The 18,521-nt window shown below is 61.0% G+C and overlaps 1 protein-coding gene across 3 annotated transcripts in view; it reads left to right on the top strand.

The window, feature by feature from the left end:
- Positions 1 to 16,423, top strand: part of RASA3 (RAS p21 protein activator 3) — a 91,519-nt gene extending 75,096 nt beyond the window's left edge. For 2 of the 3 annotated variants that reach the window (XM_082365872.1, XM_082365874.1), the window contains exons 16-24: positions 296 to 373; positions 1,771 to 1,848; positions 2,309 to 2,382; positions 3,189 to 3,295; positions 3,682 to 3,764; positions 8,588 to 8,796; positions 8,933 to 9,036; positions 12,860 to 13,043; positions 15,008 to 16,423. In XM_082365872.1, the coding sequence (XP_082221998.1) occupies positions 296 to 373; positions 1,771 to 1,848; positions 2,309 to 2,382; positions 3,189 to 3,295; positions 3,682 to 3,764; positions 8,588 to 8,796; positions 8,933 to 9,036; positions 12,860 to 13,043; positions 15,008 to 15,083 (993 nt within the window). In that variant the 3' untranslated portion in view covers positions 15,084 to 16,423. The remainder of the gene's footprint in view (positions 1 to 295; positions 374 to 1,770; positions 1,849 to 2,308; positions 2,383 to 3,188; positions 3,296 to 3,681; positions 3,765 to 8,587; positions 8,797 to 8,932; positions 9,037 to 12,859; positions 13,044 to 15,007) is intronic. The other variant, XM_082365873.1, reaches the window with a different exon arrangement.
- The last annotated feature ends 2,098 nt before the right edge of the window (positions 16,424 to 18,521 follow it).

Raw genomic sequence — 18,521 nt, 5'->3', positions numbered from 1 at the left:
GCTGGGTCCCCGGGAGACTCAGCCCCCAGGGTCGCCAGGGGGATCCGCTCCTTTGCTGGAAACATGGGGTCTGGGGTCAGGGGCGGCCTGAGAGCCTGCGTTTCAGCAGCTCCCAGACCGCATGGGTTGGAGGGTCCACAGGGACCTCGGAATCCCGCGTTCGCGAGTTTATCTGCTCACTCACGGACGACGCTCACTCTGGGCAGCTTTTAGGGGTGTCGTGCGTTTTGTCGGCGGCGGTTCTGGGCTCATTCACGACTCAACTGTGAGACCGTCCCCTTCCCGTCTCTGGCAGGACCCTCAGACGTCGAGGACGCTGACGCTTGTCTCGAAGACCATTCAGACCCTCGGCAGCCTGTCCAAGTCCAAGTCTGTGAGTCACTGACTTGAATTCTCTTTTCAACGCGAAGGAGGAGGAAGGAGTAGTCGCTGCCCAGTCTCCCCGCGAGAGGCTGTGAAACCACACTTCGGGGGGAAAGGCCAACAGCACTTGGTGGAGATGTCCCCCGTGGGTGGTGACCGTCCCCTGTGGACAGTGACCGTCCCCTGTGGGTGGTGACCGTCCCCTGTGGGTGGAGATGTCCCCTGTGGGCAGTGACCATCCCTGTGGGCAGTGACTGTCCTCTGTGAGCAGTGACCGTCCACTGTGGGCAGAGATGTCCCCTGTGGGTGATGACTGTCCTCTGTGGGTGGAGATGTCCCCTGTGGGCGGTGATGTCCCCTGTGGTCAGTGACCGTCCCCTGTGCATTCCCCGTGGGCAGCTAACACTCCCGCTGCCACGTATGGATCCGCAAACCGTGCCTCCTGGGCTGTAAGGACTGCCTAGCCCTGCCACACAGCTGGGCGTCCTCGGCCTGAGCGCCTTAAGGAAGTCGGGGTGCTGCCTGGTGACCGAGGGCTCGTCTACACGGAGCCAGCGATAGCCCCCTCCTTCCCTGGGTCTGAGCTCATTTTACCCCTTTTGGTGACAAATACGCGTCTCCCCTTCACGGGGACTTCCTGGAGACTGACGATGTGCCAGGGCCCCGAGGGTCCACCCCATGACAGCAGCAGCGGTGTGGGCTCCAGGTACCCCGCACACAGGCGGTGACGTGGCCTGGTCCTCAGGGACGGGCCTGTCAGGCTCTGTCTGGAAAGGGTTGAGCCATGACCTACAGGATCATCCCAGCCCTCCCCATTCTCTTCTTTGCGGGGTGGAGTGACCCAGGCTCTCAGCACTGCAGACAAGCAGCCCCCTGCAGGGCAAACGCTCAGCTTTCTCTGAATCCGAGGGACACAAAGCCGTGGGCCAACGTTCTCCTCCATCCGTCAGCCCCAGCGTTTGTCGGCTGGAAGCCCAGATAAACAGGCACCTGCTGGGCTGAGGTCTGCACAGACCCGCTCGTTTTCACACCCAGGGTAGCAAAGTGCCCTCATGTGGACACAGGTCCCCCCGGGTCCCTCTTGCCGTTGCCCCAGCTCCTGGAGGTGAGGACCCCTCCCATCCCAGCAACCGCGTCTGGGAGCCACGCGCCCGCGAAAGGTGTTGAGTCGTGCATGACAAAGATCTAACCAAGGACCCCGTGTGGTTCGCTTTTTGAACACGGCTTGAGTGGAATCCGCCCTGCGGCGTTTGGCAAGCCCCTGCGGCTGGGGCCGGGGTACTCAGCGCCCCGGACAGCACCCACACCTGCGTGTTTCGCTGTTCAGCGCCCGTGACTGCACTCTAGGTCTTTCAGGTTCAGGCCAGGAGACCTTAGGCCTTCATTAAGTGACCTGTTTCATTTTAGGCCAGTTTTAAGGAATCCTACATGGCTGCATTCTATGAGTTTTTCAACGAGCAGAAGTACGCCGATGCAGTGAAAAACGTAAGTACCAGCATGGATTAACGGAGACTCACGGCAGCAGAGGCGGCTGACTCGGTGGGAGGGATGCAGACGGCCGTGGGTGGTTGAACTGAGCGGGGAGGCCCCGTGCGGGCAAAACCCGGGGCGGGGGCCAGGGAGGGGAGCCGGGATGGCTTCCAGCTCCACGAGAGGAGCAGGTGGACCTCCAGGTGTTACCTGAGGCCTGGCAGCCTCTCAGGAGCAGTAACAGCTGTGGGTGCGGCCAGCCCTTCCCGGGAGGGGCCGGGGGTTCAGGTAGGGCTGGAAGCGTCTCAGTCTCAGCAGAGACAAGACCCCATGGTCCTCTCAGGGGGACCCCCGGCCGGCAACTTGCTTCTCAGAGTCTCCTCTCTCCTCTGGTCCCAGAAGGAGATGCAGGGCACCCAGGCACTGTTCCTACGAAGGTTCCCCTTTTAACCATCCGGTTTCTTTCCCACTTCAGTTCTTGGATTTGATCTCATCCTCTGGGAGAAGAGACCCCAAGAGTGTGCAGCAGCCCATCCTGCTTAAGGAAGGGTAGGGCTGGCGGGAGAGAGGCAGGGTGGGGCTCCCAGGCTGGCTCAGCGCCAAGCGGGCATCCCTGCCCGCAGGGCCGGAGGGCGTCCAGACCCGTCTGGGGCCTTGGTCCGTCGCCCTGAGCTGCCCCAGGGCTGCGCCATGGCGTGTTTTCACTCCTGTGCCTGTTCTCTGCCGAGGCTGCGAGTGGAGGAGTGCCCGTCTGGGAGCGGAGTTTGAAGGGCGGGGAGACTGAACGGCCCCCGAATAGTCAGAGGCTTCTGGCCAGGTGGCTCCCTTACCCGAGTGCAAGGCCCCCCTGCCCCCCCGTCAGCCCCTCGCTCAGAAGTGTCCCCCGTCAGGGGCTCAGAATACAGGACGCAGCAGAGGGCAGCTACCTCTCACCTCCTGTCTTTGCCTCCAGAGCACACCTGCGGGGCTGGGAGCCTGCCGCCGGCACTCTCTTTGGGAGCATCTCTTGTCCATGTTTTCAGGGTGGGAGGTGAGGGGGGTGCCCTTTGTTGGAGCTCAGATAGCCCCACGGTCATCACCAACTCGTAACTTGAAGTTGACACCAGCACAGGAGCTAAACTTTTCAAAAGTGGAGACCTTTGCCTTTTGATTTTTAAGTCCTGTCACTTGGAAATAAAATTGTAAGATACTGAAATCCCCCAGTCTGCATCGAGTATCACAGGTACGGAAGTGGCGACCTGTTGTGATTTTGCAGGCTTTGATTTTGTGACTTTGGGCTGCTGGAGCTGGCGGGCAGGGGGGACATGCCGCCAGCCCTGGGCCGCTCACCCACCAGCCTGTCCTGTTCACGACAGGTTCATGATTAAGAGGGCACAAGGGCGAAAACGCTTTGGGATGAAGAATTTTAAGAAAAGATGGTTTCGCCTGACAAACCATGAGTTTACCTACCAGAAAAGCAAAGGTAACAAGAATAGTTCGCTTTTTATTTGTTTTCACATATTTTATAACGAGGGACCGGAGCCTTGCCTCGGCCCCGGTGGAGGTACCAGTCGCCTTTCTGGGGTGGGCGGGTCCTTACACGGGAGGGGGGCACCGAGAGGGTGACCTGGGCATCGTGGGGAGCAGGGTCGGACCTCCGGGGTGGGTGTGGGGATCAGGGTCTCGGGGTGGACGCTCTTGTCCCGTGTGGGTGGCTCTGATCTAGATCACAGGAGGTCCCCATGGAAACGTGGGGTTGGCTTCTCGGGGACCCGGGTCCTGTTGGGGGCGAGCGCGTGAGGCCGGCGTCACCTGCCTTCGAGGGGAGGCCGGCCCCTCCTGGCGGCTCACAGGCACACTCTGCCACAGGGGACCCGCCTCTCTACGGCATCCCCATCGAGAACATCCTGGCCGTGGAGCCGCTGGAAGAGGAGTCCTTCAAGATGAAGAACGTGAGTACCACCCCATCCCCCCTGGACCCCGCTGCCGCCCCGCGTCCTGCACCTGCTCCCAGACCCCTGTGGGCTGGCAGCCACAAGGTGCTGCCACGGGGCAGAGAGCCCGACCCTGCCTGCCGGGTCGGCCAGGACCCGCGGGGTTTCTCTAAGACTTTTGATTTAGATTGAGTCTTGCATCTACAAGCTCCAAAAATAGAGCAAGGGCTGCAGCCCCTCACCGCGAGCGGTTGGTCGTTGGCACTTGTCCTGTTTGCTGAGTTGAGTCCCCAGCCTCCTCCCGTCTCTCTCCGTGTAAATGTGCATATGTTTTCTGAACCGTGTGCATCCTCAGTGTATTTCTTAAAAACAAGGACATCCTTTATATAACTCTGTGCAGCTGCCAGAATCAGGACACCCAACCCGCACGCAGCGTTACTACTGACCCACCATCCAGCTGCCCAGTGACATTCTCTAAGCCGTTGTTTGTCCCAGGCCAACACCTGGTACTTGGTTCTCTGCTGTCTCCTTAATCCGGGACATTCCTCAGCCTTTCTCTGTGTTTTGTGGCCTCGACATGTTTGAAGCAGAAAGGCCAGTGTTTGGAGACAGCCCTTGGTTTGGGTGTGTCGGGGTCAGTGTGGCAGCTTCACGTGATGCGTTTTATAGGGACTCCCTCGGATGTGGCACAAGTGCTGGTGACTTGTATCAGGGACCCATGGCCTGGGGGCTGTTGGGGACTCATGGCCCGGGGTCTGCCGGGGGCCTGTGGCCCAGCGTCTGTCAGGGACATGTGGCCCAGGGTGAGTCAAGGACATGTGGCCTGGGGTCTGTCGGGGACATGTGGCCTGGGGTCTGTCAGGGACATGTGGCCCAGGGTCGGCTGGGGACCTGTGGCCTGGGGTCTGTTGGGGACATGTGGCCCAGGGTGAGTCAGGGACATGTGGCCCGGGGTCGGCCGGGGACCTGTGGCCTGGGGTCTGTCGGGGACATGTGGCCCAGGGTGAGTCAGGGACATGTGGCCCGGGGTCGGCCGGGGGTCGGTCGGGGACATGTGGCCCCACTGGATGCGTCAGGTCTGCCCCATCTTTCTCGGCCACACGTTTTTTGCCACTCTTGTCCCTTCGCTGCATCTTGTTGCTTCTTCCTGCCGAGAGCCTTTCTCTCCCCCTGGTGTTTGTTGGGCTGTGAGGCCCCACAGGGCCCTGTTTCATTCAGGGCGGAGCCCCTCATTGGTGAGACCACGTGCGTGCTCACGCGGCCCAGATCTGGCCGTGGGAACGGCACGGTTTTTGCTGCCCCTGTAGCTCCCCCCTCCGGGCACACGCAGTCCACGCAGTTGGGCCCCACGGAGGTGTCCGTGTCTGCAGGAGCCCACGCGTGGCCTGACCGGCAGGAGTGAGCAGCTACCGATCAGCTTGGTCATTTCAAAGTCAGACTTTGGGCGGAGGCTCTGGGGGACCCTCCCATCAGGTCCACCTCTGCTGACCATCCAGGTGCTTGCAGACAGCTTGGGGAACCCCCACTTTGCCTTCACTTCCCGACACTGTGGGCACCACGGTGGAGGGGGCTGGGGGGACGGTGCCTGAGTTCTCATCGCCGAGCACCTCCGAACGCTGGGGAGGAGAAAACACTCCTGCCCACCCCCCGCCATCACCACCGTGTCCCCTCCTGTCCCCTCCGAGGGGGAGCACGGGGTTCCCACCGGGTGCCAGGACGCCTCTGCCCCCCAAGGGGTGGTCTCGTGGGGAAGTCCCCTGCAGCCTCGCACGGTCACTGGGGGGCGATGGCCTTGCGTCCCACCTCCCCAGGCCGCCAGCCCGGAGACCGATCTGAGAGCTTTTCTGGGCTGTCTGTTTTCATTAGAAAATCTGCGCACTTAGGTCCTGTTTCTCCCAAGTCTGTTCCCATTTCTCTTTCCCTGTTCCTAATTTTCTAAATATTTTTTATATTTTTCAGTTTCATTAGATATATTTTGTATAAGTCACATGCAGTCTTTTTTGAAGGAAGGTGGGGCTGTAAATAATAACTAAGAGTTAAAACTTCAAATCCTACAAAGTATTCTCTAGTCTTCCAGCTTCAAAGAGACCCCAGCCTGTGACCGGGGCCGAGGGTGGCTGGCGGCACGGGCTCCACACCCAGGGTCCGCGGGTGAAGCCTCCCTCGGGAGCGCGGGCAGCTCCCCAGCGACCCAGACTGGGCACCTCTTCTCTGTGGCTCTCCCTCCTGTCCTGAGGCTGGAGCGGTTGGAGGGATGGCCCCGCTGGCCGGGGTCTCCCTGAGGATCATGGTGGCAGGGACGCCCCTTCCACACATAGGCAGAGCAGGTGGGAACCTCGTGGCTGGGCGGTCAGCCCCTCAAGCCCTCCGCTGCAGACGACGGCCATCCCCAGGGTGGTTGCAGGGCGAGGCACATGGTAGATGAAGCTCCACACGATTCATTCCCCTTGTGACGCGTTGACTTGGAACGTTTTATTGTTCAGGGGAAGGTCCAGTCGAGCAGAACCCTGCAGAAGCCTAACCAAGGGTAATAATCCGGAATCCTTTGCACAAAGGGACACCTTGCTTTAAGGCGGAGGGAGGGATTCTCGGGAGATCGACTCCGTTTAAGGCTCTTCGCTTCAACATTCAGACAAATTACCGCCCACGCTCCTCAGAGCCGCTGGGGGCCTTAGCGGGGTCCCAGCCCGGGGCATCCGCGCTCTCCCGAGGTCACTGAGGGCCATCTCCTCCCCGTGACCGTCCTGAGGAGGGGTCACGATGCCGACCCGGAGCTCACACCCGTGCGCGGGGCGGAACCTGGCCCAGACCGTGCGACCCCAGAGCCTGGACGCGCTCCGCGCAGCCCCACACCCGGCCTCCCTCCTGTGCTTCGCGTCGCCGCCCGCGACCTGCCGCCCTCGAGCCCCCTCCAGGCCCCGGGAGCCCCAGTGCCTCTGCAGGTCACGCGCTCCCGGCTCACAGACCCGGAAGAGTCGGGCGTGCCCCCGGGAGCTGACCGGCCGCCAGCCTCCTTCCCCGTCCTCGCGTCCGTCTGCCTCGCGCTCCCGGCTCCTCGGGGCGGTCTGGTTTCGGTAGGTGCCCACGGCCGCACTGGGTCTGTCTGTCCGGCCTCCGTCTGGTCTGAGGCCGGCCCCACGGCCCCAGAGGGTTAGGATGCTCGCTGGACGGATGGTCGGAGACGGCAGCTGCGCTCGCCCTGCGCCGGCTCCCGACCTTGGCTCCTGGTCCCGCCCCAGGACAATTCGAGGCCATGTTTTGGGCCGGCAGGTGGCCCCGTGGCAGGTGCGGCGGGTTTCTGGACCCGAGGGAGGTTAGCACCCTCGTCCTGCCCCCTTGGTGGGCCGCGTCCTGCCGCGTGTGTCTGCACGGCACCTCCCACCCCTCCCCAGGATGGGGCTGGGGACGCTGTGCTCTCAGCCGGTGGCGTTCCCGATGACCACAGAGGGGCACGGCGTGGAAAATACCCTGGAAGCAGCCGTGAGCTGCTTCGTTCCGTCAGGGCTACAGTGAGTCCCTAATTTCAGAATCCTTTTCTCATCGGCCTGTATTTTCCCGCTGCCTTCCCCAGAGGCGGCCTCCACGCACTAACTACCAGGCCGACGTCCTCCTCCGTTTGTGAGACGTCTTCGAAGGCCTGTGCTTGCCGGGCCCTGGCGGAGGGGCCAGCCTGTGAGGGCGCTCAGAGCGGAGTGCTTCCGCCAGGGCCTTCCCTCCGTCGGGGGGCGCAGCCACGTACAGATCACGCAGTCTGAGGCCTGTGCGACGGTGCATGTGTGGGTAGGGTGGGGCTGGGGGGGGCCTTGGCTATTCACTCAGGAACTTGGACCCAGACCCCGCCCAGAATCCTGTGAATCCTGTTCCTCCTCCCGGGCACACCACCCCACCTTGCAAAAGGCCACCGTGGACTTTGACGTCCCGACTCCTGGCCTCCCACACGCCCTCTGACAAGTCCAGCCTGACAGCCTCCCAGGGCTCAGGGCTGCCGACCTCCCTGCCCTTCTGTGTGCAGCCGGGCCTGCGTCTGCTGGGAGCACCTGACCCTCGCTGCCCCCAGGGCCTTTGCACCTACTGTCCCCTGCTGCCTGCTTTACCTCCCTGCTTTCCCCACTCAGCTTAATTAACTCTGGGTCGCCGCCTGATCGTAGCTGGAGGATTGTTTATCGTGAGGGCTCTCTCCTGACCCTCCGTTAGGCCTCCTCCCTCACACAGCCCCTGTGCTTTGTGTTCACTCTTGTCTTTCTTGCTGGCTGGGAGCTCACAAGAGCAGAAACTATGTCTGGGCCGCTGTGTCCCAGGACCTAGGGCAGTGCCTGGTACTCAGGAATGTTTGTTGAATGAATAGTAAACAGGAAAGGCAGTGGAGGCTCCGAGAAGCCTCACGGGGGAAGTAACATCTGCCTGGAAGGAGGAGGAGGGGTCCCTGGAGTGGTCAGCCTTGAGGGGGGGAGTACATTTCCGATGGACAACAGCACATGCAGAGGCCCCGAGGCAAGTCTGGGGATGCGGACGGGAGAGTGGGCAGGCTGTGCTATGGCGTCTGTACAAAGCGCATCCCGCTCAAAGAAGAAGGAGGCCCAGAGAAGCCAACGCATCTGTGTAACGGCCACGTCCCGCTTCAGGTGTCCTGGGGGAGGCAAGTGGTGCAGCGCCTTTGCTTTTCCAGGGCGACCCCAAGGCCCCCGAAAGGCAGCGCCCTGGCCCAGCTGACCAGGGCTGACCCAGCCGAGCCACGCAGGCTCCTGTGTGGCCCCAGGCTGGCTGGCGTGGACAAGAGCGGCCCCTGCAGTTCAGGCAGGAGGCCCTGCCACGGGGCCCCCTGAGCCCGCTCTTCCCCTCAGATGTTCCAGGTCATCCAGCCCGAGCGGGCTCTGTACATCCAGGCCAACAACTGCGTGGAGGCCAAGGCCTGGATCGACATCCTCACCAAGGTGAGCCAGTGCAACCAGAAGCGCCTGGCCGTCTACCACCCGTCCGCCTACCTCAACGGCCACTGGCTGTGCTGCAGGGCCTCCTCGGACACGGCCGCCGGCTGCTCCCCCTGCACCAGGTAGGCTGTGACTGGCGCCCCAGCCCCGGTCGGGGGGAAGCGCGGGGTGGGGCCCCCCGTCTTTAGTGACCTTTAAATAACCAACGCCACAATTGACCCCTCCTCCTCTCCGCCCGCTCTCGCGGTGCCTGGGCAGCGGCCTCCCAGCAAACATCCAGCTGGACATCGACGGGGACCGAGAGACTGAGCGCATCTACTCTCTGTTCAGCTCGTACATGAGCAAACTCGAGAAGATGCAAGGTGAGGCGGGGCGGACGGGGGTGAACCCTGGGGGCCGCCAAGGGCTGCGCGGTGTCGTCGTTTATAGCGCTGATGGGGAAAATGTTTCTGCAGGTTAAGTGGCTATTTGAGGGGCAGTTACTTTGATAACAGGTTCTACGGATAATTTTAAGGTGGAATTTAGCTTGCAACCTCTGAACTGCCAAATTCTTGAGAAGATCCTGTGTCTTAATAACCTCCCATGCCTCCAAACAAGGAATTTCATTCTTCTGTGTTTTCCAGAGGGACATGTGTGTGTGTGTGGACCCGTGTGTGAGTGTGCGTGTGTTTGTGCCTGCCCAGCAGCTCCAGGCGTATCTATGCAACTTCGTTTTCCTGCCTTTCGTTGCTCTCCATGCCCTGCAGAATGAAGCAGTGTAGGTGGGGCAAGTCAGGAGACCAGGGGGGCGCTTGGGCTGTAGCAGGAGAGGCAGACGCAAGACGAGCTGGGGGCGGTAAGCTGTTTGACCCTGCACTGGGGCTGGCGCTTCTCAGAGCTGCTGTTAGAGATTCTGTGGTGGGCCCTGCAGCCCCCTCCGAAGGTGCCTGCAAACAAGCCTGTTGGACTCTTTTCCTTTTCGTCTCCTGGTCAGTTGTGGGCCACAGCCTGGAGGGCACTTTAGCCATGCCTTGGTGAGCACGCAGCTGCCCGCCCCTGTTCTCCAGACCCCCCACCTCCCTCTCCGCCCCAGCACCACGCGGCAGACCCCTGTGCCTTTGCCCCTGACGCGCCCCTCGTCTGGCTAACGCCGTGTGTCCTGTGGGGGCCCCTCCTGAGCTTCTCCTGCCCCCCCGCGGACAGCCTGTGCTGATCTCTGTCATTACGACGACACCCTCTCAGATCTGTTCAGACCCGCGACACACATGACCTTGAGAGGAGAGGCAGGTGTCATTCATCCCAGTGCCTAGCACACAGGAGGGACTCGGTACCTGTCTGCTGGATGCGTGGATGGATGGGTGGATAGGTGGATGGGTGGATGGGTGGGTGGATGGGTGGGTGGATGGGTGGGTGGGTGGCTGGATGGATGGATGGATGAGTGGGTGGGTGCATGGGTAGATGGATGGACAATCAAATGGAAAGGGGTCTTGAACACCCAGCCTCCCGCCCAGGATAGCAGTGATCTTGACCACAAGGGTTCACAGAAGGTCAGCAGGATTGGAGACCTTACCGCTCACTTCATGGAGGCACCAAAGCACTGAGTCACTCTCCACAGTCTTCAGGCCTCTGCCTGGAACCTCAGTGCTTTCTTGAGGCGGATACTGTGCTGCCAGGTGCTCTCACCTCCTTGAGACCCCCTTTTATGTCGGCCAAACTGCCCTGAGCGCTCGGCCCGTGGGCTGACGACGTACCAAGGCCTCTCCTCCGGGCACCGCAGCCTTTGCGTGCTTGGAGGCGGCTGTGTTCCGGTCGCCTGTGAGTCTGTCCCCCCACCTCCCTCACGGCAGGGACACCCACTCAGTGTCCCCCTGCAGTTTGGTGCCCGGCGCTTCAGGTGGCGCAGGGCCAGTGCAGGGCTGGGCGGGATCGTGTGCTGAAGGGCTTCCGTGGGGCCTGGGCTGCTGGACCGAGATCACGCGGCCAAGGTCTTGGTGATGGCGGCCGGCCACCCCGTCTGTGCCCTGGAAGGCAGCCTGCACCCACACCTTCCGCAGGCATGATCAGGGGGCCTGGGAAGGTCTCGGGGTGACTTTCACAGACACGGAGCCGCGCTGCACGCGTGACCGTGAATTCAGCCTGAAGCCTTTTCACCCCCCGCCCCCCGCAGCTCAGACACGGAGCCGTGCTGCACACGTGACCGTGAATTCAGCCTGAAGCCTTTTCACACACACCCCCGCCCCCCCCCCCCCCACAGCTCAGACACGGAGCCGCGCTGCACGCGTGACCGTGAATTCAGCCTGAAGCCTTTTCACCCCCCGCCCCCTGCAGCCCAGCCAGCACCTCGGTGCAGCGCATCAGCTAAGGGCCCATCTGCCCTCAGCAGGGACCAGGGCGCACTTTCAGTCTTGCCCTTCCCATCTCAGGGCACGGACATTGGGCTCACTGTCAGGGCCTCTGTGTCCTGTGTCACCCGGCCATTGGGTGTCCTCCCGACTTTGATATCTGCCCCCCACTGTCACCGGCAGGGGCCACGCTCGCCGTCCTCCAGTCCTTGGGACGCGGCTTGTCTGTCGGTCAGCAGGTCCGCCTTTGGACTGTCCCGCATCTGCCCTGTGCTCTTCCTCGTTCCCAGGGCTGTTTTAGAAACGTGTACCCGCCGCCAGCTGGCACCAGCACGCGCTCCAGCGTTGCCCAGGCTTGGTCTGGGGAACCCCGTTAAAGAGGAGTAGGGTGAGCTTGCCGCCTGGCCCCGTGGATGCTCCGGGTCTGTTCTGGGTCCCGTCACGAATCTTGCGTCTGACGTTGGGCCCGGAATTAAAACCTGCTCCCCGGCCTGGTCCTGGGACCTCCTCCCGGCTCTGTCCCAGCTCCCGCCGCCCTGGCCACCCTCCTTGGTGCCCTAGCACGGGATTCCCCGCGACGCACAGGCCTCGGTGCGGAGCTGCTTTGGCATCCGCTGCGAGACCAACTGGGCACACGACCCCCTCCTCTGGGAAACGGCAGCGACGGGCCCCACCCGCCAGGCTGGCCCAAGGGCTGCGTGGAACAACCCCTGTGAGGCGGTTCACGCAGCCCCCGAGCTGAGGCGGCCGGGCGTCCCTGCCTGTGTCCCGACCCCGCCACCGCCCGTCCCCCCGCATGGGATCGTGGTCCTTCGGTGATTCCCATCCTACTCCTGAGCTGCCCTGTTTCCCAGAAGGGTTCACTGCGGCTCGGGAGCTTGAGGGACTCGCTCAAGGCCACGCAGTTACAGCCAGAGGGGACTCGGGGAGGACCTGCAGGCAGCCCGGCTCCAGGGCCGTCACCGGCGTGGCTCACCCTCGCCCTGGGTGCTCCCGGCCCGGGTCAACGCTCCTTTATCCCTCGCGTGTGGAGCCCTTATCTTTCTCGCGTCATGTTCCCATTTCCTTTGAGATTTTGAATCTTCCCAGGTTCCCTTTGCACAGACTTGTGATTTTTCAGTATGAATTAAGAGGTTCCCCTTGAGTTGGAAGTAAAGGCAGTAAAGCTTTCTGTGATGGCGAACCAACAGCACGTCACAGACCATGGTGAAGGGGCCTGATGCCAGCTCACCTGGGCCAGGCACCTGGTCTCTCTGTGGCCCTGGAGTGCAGGACACAGCTCGGGTGTTTGTAGGCAGGTGGGGGGCCCAGAGGCCACACAGCGTGGTCTTCAGCAGGAGTGAGGTGGTCGGATGAGAAAGGTACCTGTTGAGCAGGTGGGGCGATGGAGGCCCTAAGAGGCTGCTAGCACAGACCGGCCGACAGGTGACGGCCGAGAGGATGGCTTCTTGCCTACCCTGCGCCCTGCAGGTCCCTGCGTGGCGCGTCCTCGTAAATGTGGGATGGGGCCCGGCACCCCTTTCTAAGGTGGGGCTTCTCGAACGCATCTCCCCAGACTGACCCTGGGTGACCCCACCGGCCCTTGAACCAGCCTGGCCCAGGCTCCAGGAGCAGCCGTCTGGGAGCCTGGTCACCCTGGAGAGGGGCTGGGCCCTGGTGCTCCGCGTTGGACCCTCGGGGCTGCGGTTCCCGGCCCAGCTTCCGGCGCCGCAGGCTTCTCCGGGGTTCAGGGTCGGCCCGACTCTTAGCGGCTCCTGTTTCGTGTGCGTTTGCGTGAGCGGTCGGCCCTTCCCCGTGCGCTTGGGGGGCAGCCTGTGCGGCTGTCCCGAAGCTGACCTCGGCCCCCCTGCCCCTGACGCCGCAGAGGCCTGTGGGAGCAGGTCTGTGTACGATGGCCCAGAGCGGGAGGAGTACTCCACGTTCATCATCGACGACCCCCAGGAGACCTACAAGACGCTGAAGCAGGTCATCGCCGGTGTCGCGGCCCTGGAGCAGGAGCACGCCCAGTACAAACGGGACAAGTTCAAGAAGACCAAGTACGGGAGCCAGTGAGTCCGGGGTCTTGGAGGCGTGGGGCGCCAGGGAGGGGCCGCCTTGGGCCACCTGCCTGTGGGGCGGGGCGGGCCCCCCGTCTCGCTTCCCCCTCAGGGCCCTCTGGACCAGGTCGCCGGAGGCGCCTCCTGCCCCCGCCTCGTGACCCATGTGCTTCTGAAATCAGGCTTCCATTGTGGGCCAGCATCCCTGCCCCTGGGAAGCACCTTTTGCCTCTCCGGGCTGGCTCTGGACCCCCGCGCCCCCCGCGTCCTGGGAGGAGGGGTCGGCCGCAGAGAGGCAGGCGCAGCTGGGCCACCTGCGCTCTGTGCCAGGGGCCGCGGCTCCGGCTCCAGGCAGTCACCCAGGCGGCGCCCTCCTCCTGCTCTAAGGGTGTGGGCGACGAGAGCCTGTGAGCACTCGGAGCCCACGGACCCGTGGCAGAGCCCACCCGACACCTGAGGCAGGAGCCCTGCGTGGGCCCAGCCCCCTCCCTGCTGGCTGCTTCCTTCCAGGGAAGACGTGGCTTGGGTCTGGGAAGGGAAGGGAAGGGGGGCTCTGGGAGAGACCCCGACTCGGCCAGGCTGCGAGGGTGCCCAGCACCTCTGGGGACGCCGACCGTGTCTGCTGCCGGCTCCACAGACGTTCACAGCACATTCTAGACCCTTTAACACCCTCTGTCAGAACCCACGTCGACCGTCTAAAAACGCCTTTTCTTAAACACGGCAGAGCCCGTGACTCACGGCCGCGCCAGCGTCTGTCAGCTAACGGGGCACGGCGCACGGTGCTCGCTCCAGGAGGTCACGGTCTCCCCACGCATGAACACACGCGCCCCACACGTTGAGACCGGGGTCACGGTGTGTGCTTCCGCAGGCAGTTGTGGGCTAACTTCTTCCTTTGCTAGTCCACGCTTCTCGTGTTTATTACGATGACCACGCCTCACAGGCAAAGGTAGGAAAAGGTGATGACAACAGCAAACACACGAAAGAATGCTCAACATCACGAATCGTGAGAGAAACGCACATCACAGCCACAGGGAGGTACCACCTCACAGCGGTCAGGATGGCCGCCATCAGAAATCTACAAACGATAAATGCTGCAGAGGGTGTGGAGAAGAGGGAACCCACTTGCACTGTCGGTGGGAATGTAAATTGGTGCAGCCACTATGGAGAACAGTATGGAGGTTCCTTAGAAAACTAAAAATAGAACTACCATACGACCCAGCAATCCCACTACTGGGCATAAACCCTGAGAAAACCATAATTCAAAAAGAGTCATGTACCAAAATGTTCACTGCAGCACTATTTACAATAGCCAGGACATGGAAGCAACCTGAGTGTCCATCGACAGATGAATGGATAAAGAAGATGTGGCACGTATATACAGTGGAATATTCCTCAGACATAAAAAGAAATGAAATTGAATTATTTGTAGTGAGGTGGATGGACCTAGAGTCTGTCATACAGAGTGAAGTAAGTCAGAAAGAGAAAAACAATACTGTATGCTAACACATATACATGGAATCTTAAAAAAAAAAAAAAAATGGTTCTGAAGAACCTAGGGGCAGGACAGGAATGAAGACGCAGACGTAGAGAATGGACTTGAGGACATGGGGAGGGGGAAGGGTAAGCTGGGACGAAGTGAGAGAGTGGCATGGACATATATACACTACCAAATGTAAAATAGATAGCTAGTGGGAAGCAGCCGCATAGCACAGGGAGATCAGCTCGGTGCTTTGTGACCACCTAGAGGGGTGAGATAGGGAGGGTGGGAGTGAGGGAGACGCAAGAGGGAGGGGCTATGGGGATATATGTATACGTATAGCTGATTCACTTTGTTATACAGCAGCAACTAACACACCATTGTAAAGCAATTATACCCCAATAAAAATTAAAAAAAAAAACAACAGGCGATGGCAGTTCAGAGGTGCACCAGCCACAGGGCGGCCCACGCTCACGCTGCTCTCCCTACACCCCCGCAGGGAGCACCCCATCGGAGACAAGAGCTTCCAAAGCTACATCAGGCAGCAGTCTGAGACCCCCGCCCATTCCATGTGAAGCCCGCGGGACGCCCTGTCCCAGGATGGCGCCCTGCGCTGCGCCGGGAGAGCCCGTGTTCAGGAAGGAGCGAACACCTGGCCAGAGGGCAGCTCTTCAGCTCGCGAGCCGACAGGGGTCGAGCCTGTGAACTTCTGAGGCTCCCGGGCCATTTCCGGGGGGCTGTGCACTTGATCACGCCGGTGGCAGGCAACCTGAGCTGGCATTTCGGGAACAGGGTGCCAGCGACACCGCGGCCTGCGGAGCGTGGGCCCTGTGCTGCGTGCACGTCTGTCTCTGCTGGTCTGTGGCGCCCGCACCGTGGAGCCTTCCGGCACGAACGTTCTGCTTCGACTCAGCGGGGACGTTGTGAGCGTTATTCTGTTCCTATGAGCCAGCTGTCCGGGCGGCCGCCAGCACGAGGCCTCCTGGTTCCAGCTTTCAACGTTTGTATCGGTCCTGGCCAGAGGGTCGGAACCGCACGGAGTTCCCAGTTTGAGGATGCCCTCGCTCTCTGGGGATGCGGGGTCCTTCTGCAGAGAGGTTTCCTAGGGGTCCCAGCCTTCGTTCCCGAGGTGGGAGCCCCCCTGCCTGATGCCGATACGCGCCCACGCAGCTGCCACGTCGAGCAGAGTTGTGTTGTTTGCTGTCAGTGGGGCTACAAGTAGAATCCACGTTTGCCACCCTGGTGGGAGTTTGGGGAAGGTTGTAAAAATAGAAATGTGCATTATTTTCAAGCTGTTTTTCTTAATGTTTTTAAAGGACCGTTTTTAATTAGCTCTTTGATATAAAGTAACTCAGAACATCCAGGCCTCCACCATTCAAGGGAGGTGCCTCCATAGGACAGAAAAGGGAGTGGTGGTGTCTCCTGGCAGCCAAGCAAAGGTCCCCGAGAGAAAACAGAGGGAGGGAGGCAGGGAGAAACCTGGGACAGCACTGGGAGGCTTGGGAGCGGACGCCGGGCCAGGGGCGGTGCTCGCTGTCTCTGAGGCCCTGGGGACTGCCAGGGCTGCTGTGCTTTTGGGGTTGGGGGTCCCGACGAGCTTCTGCCGACTCCCCCGAAAGCCTCGGCTGCAGCCTGGCTTTGGAAAGGCCCTTTCAGACCCCTAGGACCAGGTGCCACGTGCCCATCTGTTGTTCAGACTTGAGATCTAGATGGCAGATGGTAACATTGCCTGTTGTCACAAAAATGGTGGAGGAAAATGTTGCAAAAAAAAAAAGCTCCGTATACGCAGCTGTTAGGCTGCTCCAAACTGCAGTTTTTAATATGGATTTGTAATTTAATGTTTCTGTTTATAAGATACTAATGATTTGTGATGTATTTTACTGGCCAATTAAAACAGACCTTTTATTCTTTTTGAGACTGGCTTGGTTTCACATGAGCGCCCACTGATAATGCACACGTGGGATGTGGGTGTGTGGTGGAGTGGGGCAGGAGGGAGCTGGATGACATACCTGTGATGACAGGTGAGGTCCCCCTGATGACAGGTGAGGTACCTTGACAACAAATGTGGTCCCCCTGATGACAGGCGCGGTCCTTCTGATGATAGAGGGTGTCCCCCTGATGATAGGACAGGTCCCCCTTACAACAAGTGTGATCCCTCTGATGACAGGTGAGGTCCTCTATGACAGGTGAGGTCCCCCTAGCGACAGGTGTGATCCCCCTGACGACAGGTGAGGTCCCTTTGACGACATGTGGGATCCACCTGACAACAGGTTTGGTCACCTGACAACAGGTAAGATTCCCCTGACAGGTGAGGTCCCCCTAACGACAAGTGAGGTCCCTCTGATGACAGGTGTGGTCCCCCTGACAACAGGTAAGGTTCCCCTGATGACAGGTGGGGTCCCCGTAACGACAGGTGAGGTCTCTCTGATGACAGGTGTGATCCCCCTGATGACAGCTGTGGTCCCCCTGACGACAGGTGAGGTCCCTCAGACGACAGGTGAGGTCCCTTTGATGACAGGTGGGATCCGCCTGATGAGTGGTGAGGTCCCTCTATGACAGGTGAGGTCCCCCTAACAACAGGTGAGTTCCCTCTGACAACAGGTGTGGTACCCCTGATGACATCCATTTGACGACAGGTTGGATCCCCTGGTGACAGATGCGGCCCCTCTGATGACAAGTGAGGTCCCCCTTTATGATAGGTGGGGTCCCTGTGATGACAGGTGAGGTGCTGCTAATGACAGCTGTGGTCCCTCTGGCAACAGGTATGGTCCCCTGACGACACGTGAGGTGACTCTGATGACAGGTGAGGTCCCTCTGGTGACAGGTGAGGTCCAGTTGTGGGGCTTTGGGTTGTGCTGGAAGCCACAATGCTTCTGGGATGGAAAGGTGTGGAGTGGGGCCCTGTGAGGGCCATGGGGACCTCAGGGTGGACAGAGATGGCGTCAAGCTCAAGGAGGGTGGGAAAGGCAGGGTCCCTCATGTCTCCGAGGACTCAGCAGCGGGGTGTGCGCTCGAGGGCCAGACACAGGTCAGTGTCCCGAGGGAGGGGGAACAGGAGGCTGGTGGCCTGAGGGGAGACAGAGGGAGCTCAGTGCCTTTGAGCAGATACGGCTGCTCCCCTTCGAAAGGGGGAGGGGGAAGAGCTGGATGCACAATATTGGGGACCCGCCCCGCCCCCCGGGAAAAATGCCTCTTCTCATCTCCTTTTTCCTGTCTTTTCTCCATTTGGTTTCCACTCAGTTGTCTTTTTAATTCCAGCCCCGGTCGCCTGGTATGAGAGAGTCGTGGGGGGAGGGGTGGGATCTGGCTCCGGGGAAGCCGGGTCAGGCCTTCGGGGTGCCACAGCCCTGAGCCGAGGGTAGTGGTGATGAGTTTGCTTCCCAGGTGCACGTGGACTTGGGGAGGAAGGGCCGTTCTGCTGCTCTCCGGCGGCTCCTGTCTGCTCCGGGTGGGGGCCAAGAGGCTCGGACGCCCCGAACACGAGCGTCCACGGCAGGGCCACAGGGCGGCTCCCAGGGGCCTGGGCGGCTCAGATTCACACGCAGGACCAGGCCCAGCGGAGAGGGTTGGGGCTGGCGGGGGCAGGTAACGAGCTCTGCCCACGCTGGGGTACGTGGGAGGACTGAGAAGAGAAAACCTGGGAGAATGAGGGCCCGAAGCCCCACTCCTAGGACCCCAATCTTTTGCGACCCCGATCTGTGCCCACTGACTCTTTCTCCAGACCACCTGTTACCTGAAGAGGGAGCTGGTTCCACTGCCCGCCGTCCTGGCTTCATCCGTCCCCCCCGAGGCCCAGAGCCTCCGAGCAGCACCCACGACGGCACCTGCACCGGCGCCTGGCTGGCGGACCCGAGGCCTCCTGTGAGCTGAGAAGCGGGGGCTCGTTTAGGGAATGGAAGTGCACGTGGAAAAAGGGACTTAGTCACCTTTACTTCATTCTGAACATCCATGACACACCTAGTGCTGTCGGCTGGGTGCTCAGGAAACACCTGCTATGATTTGTCCCCCGTGGT

The sequence above is a fragment of the Balaenoptera borealis genome, assembly GCF_965194805.1.
Source record: "Balaenoptera borealis genome assembly, chromosome: 18".
NCBI lineage: Eukaryota > Metazoa > Chordata > Mammalia > Artiodactyla > Balaenopteridae > Balaenoptera > Balaenoptera borealis.
The sequence above is the reverse complement of the archived record's forward strand: the minus strand, read 5'-3'. Positions and strand labels throughout refer to the sequence as shown.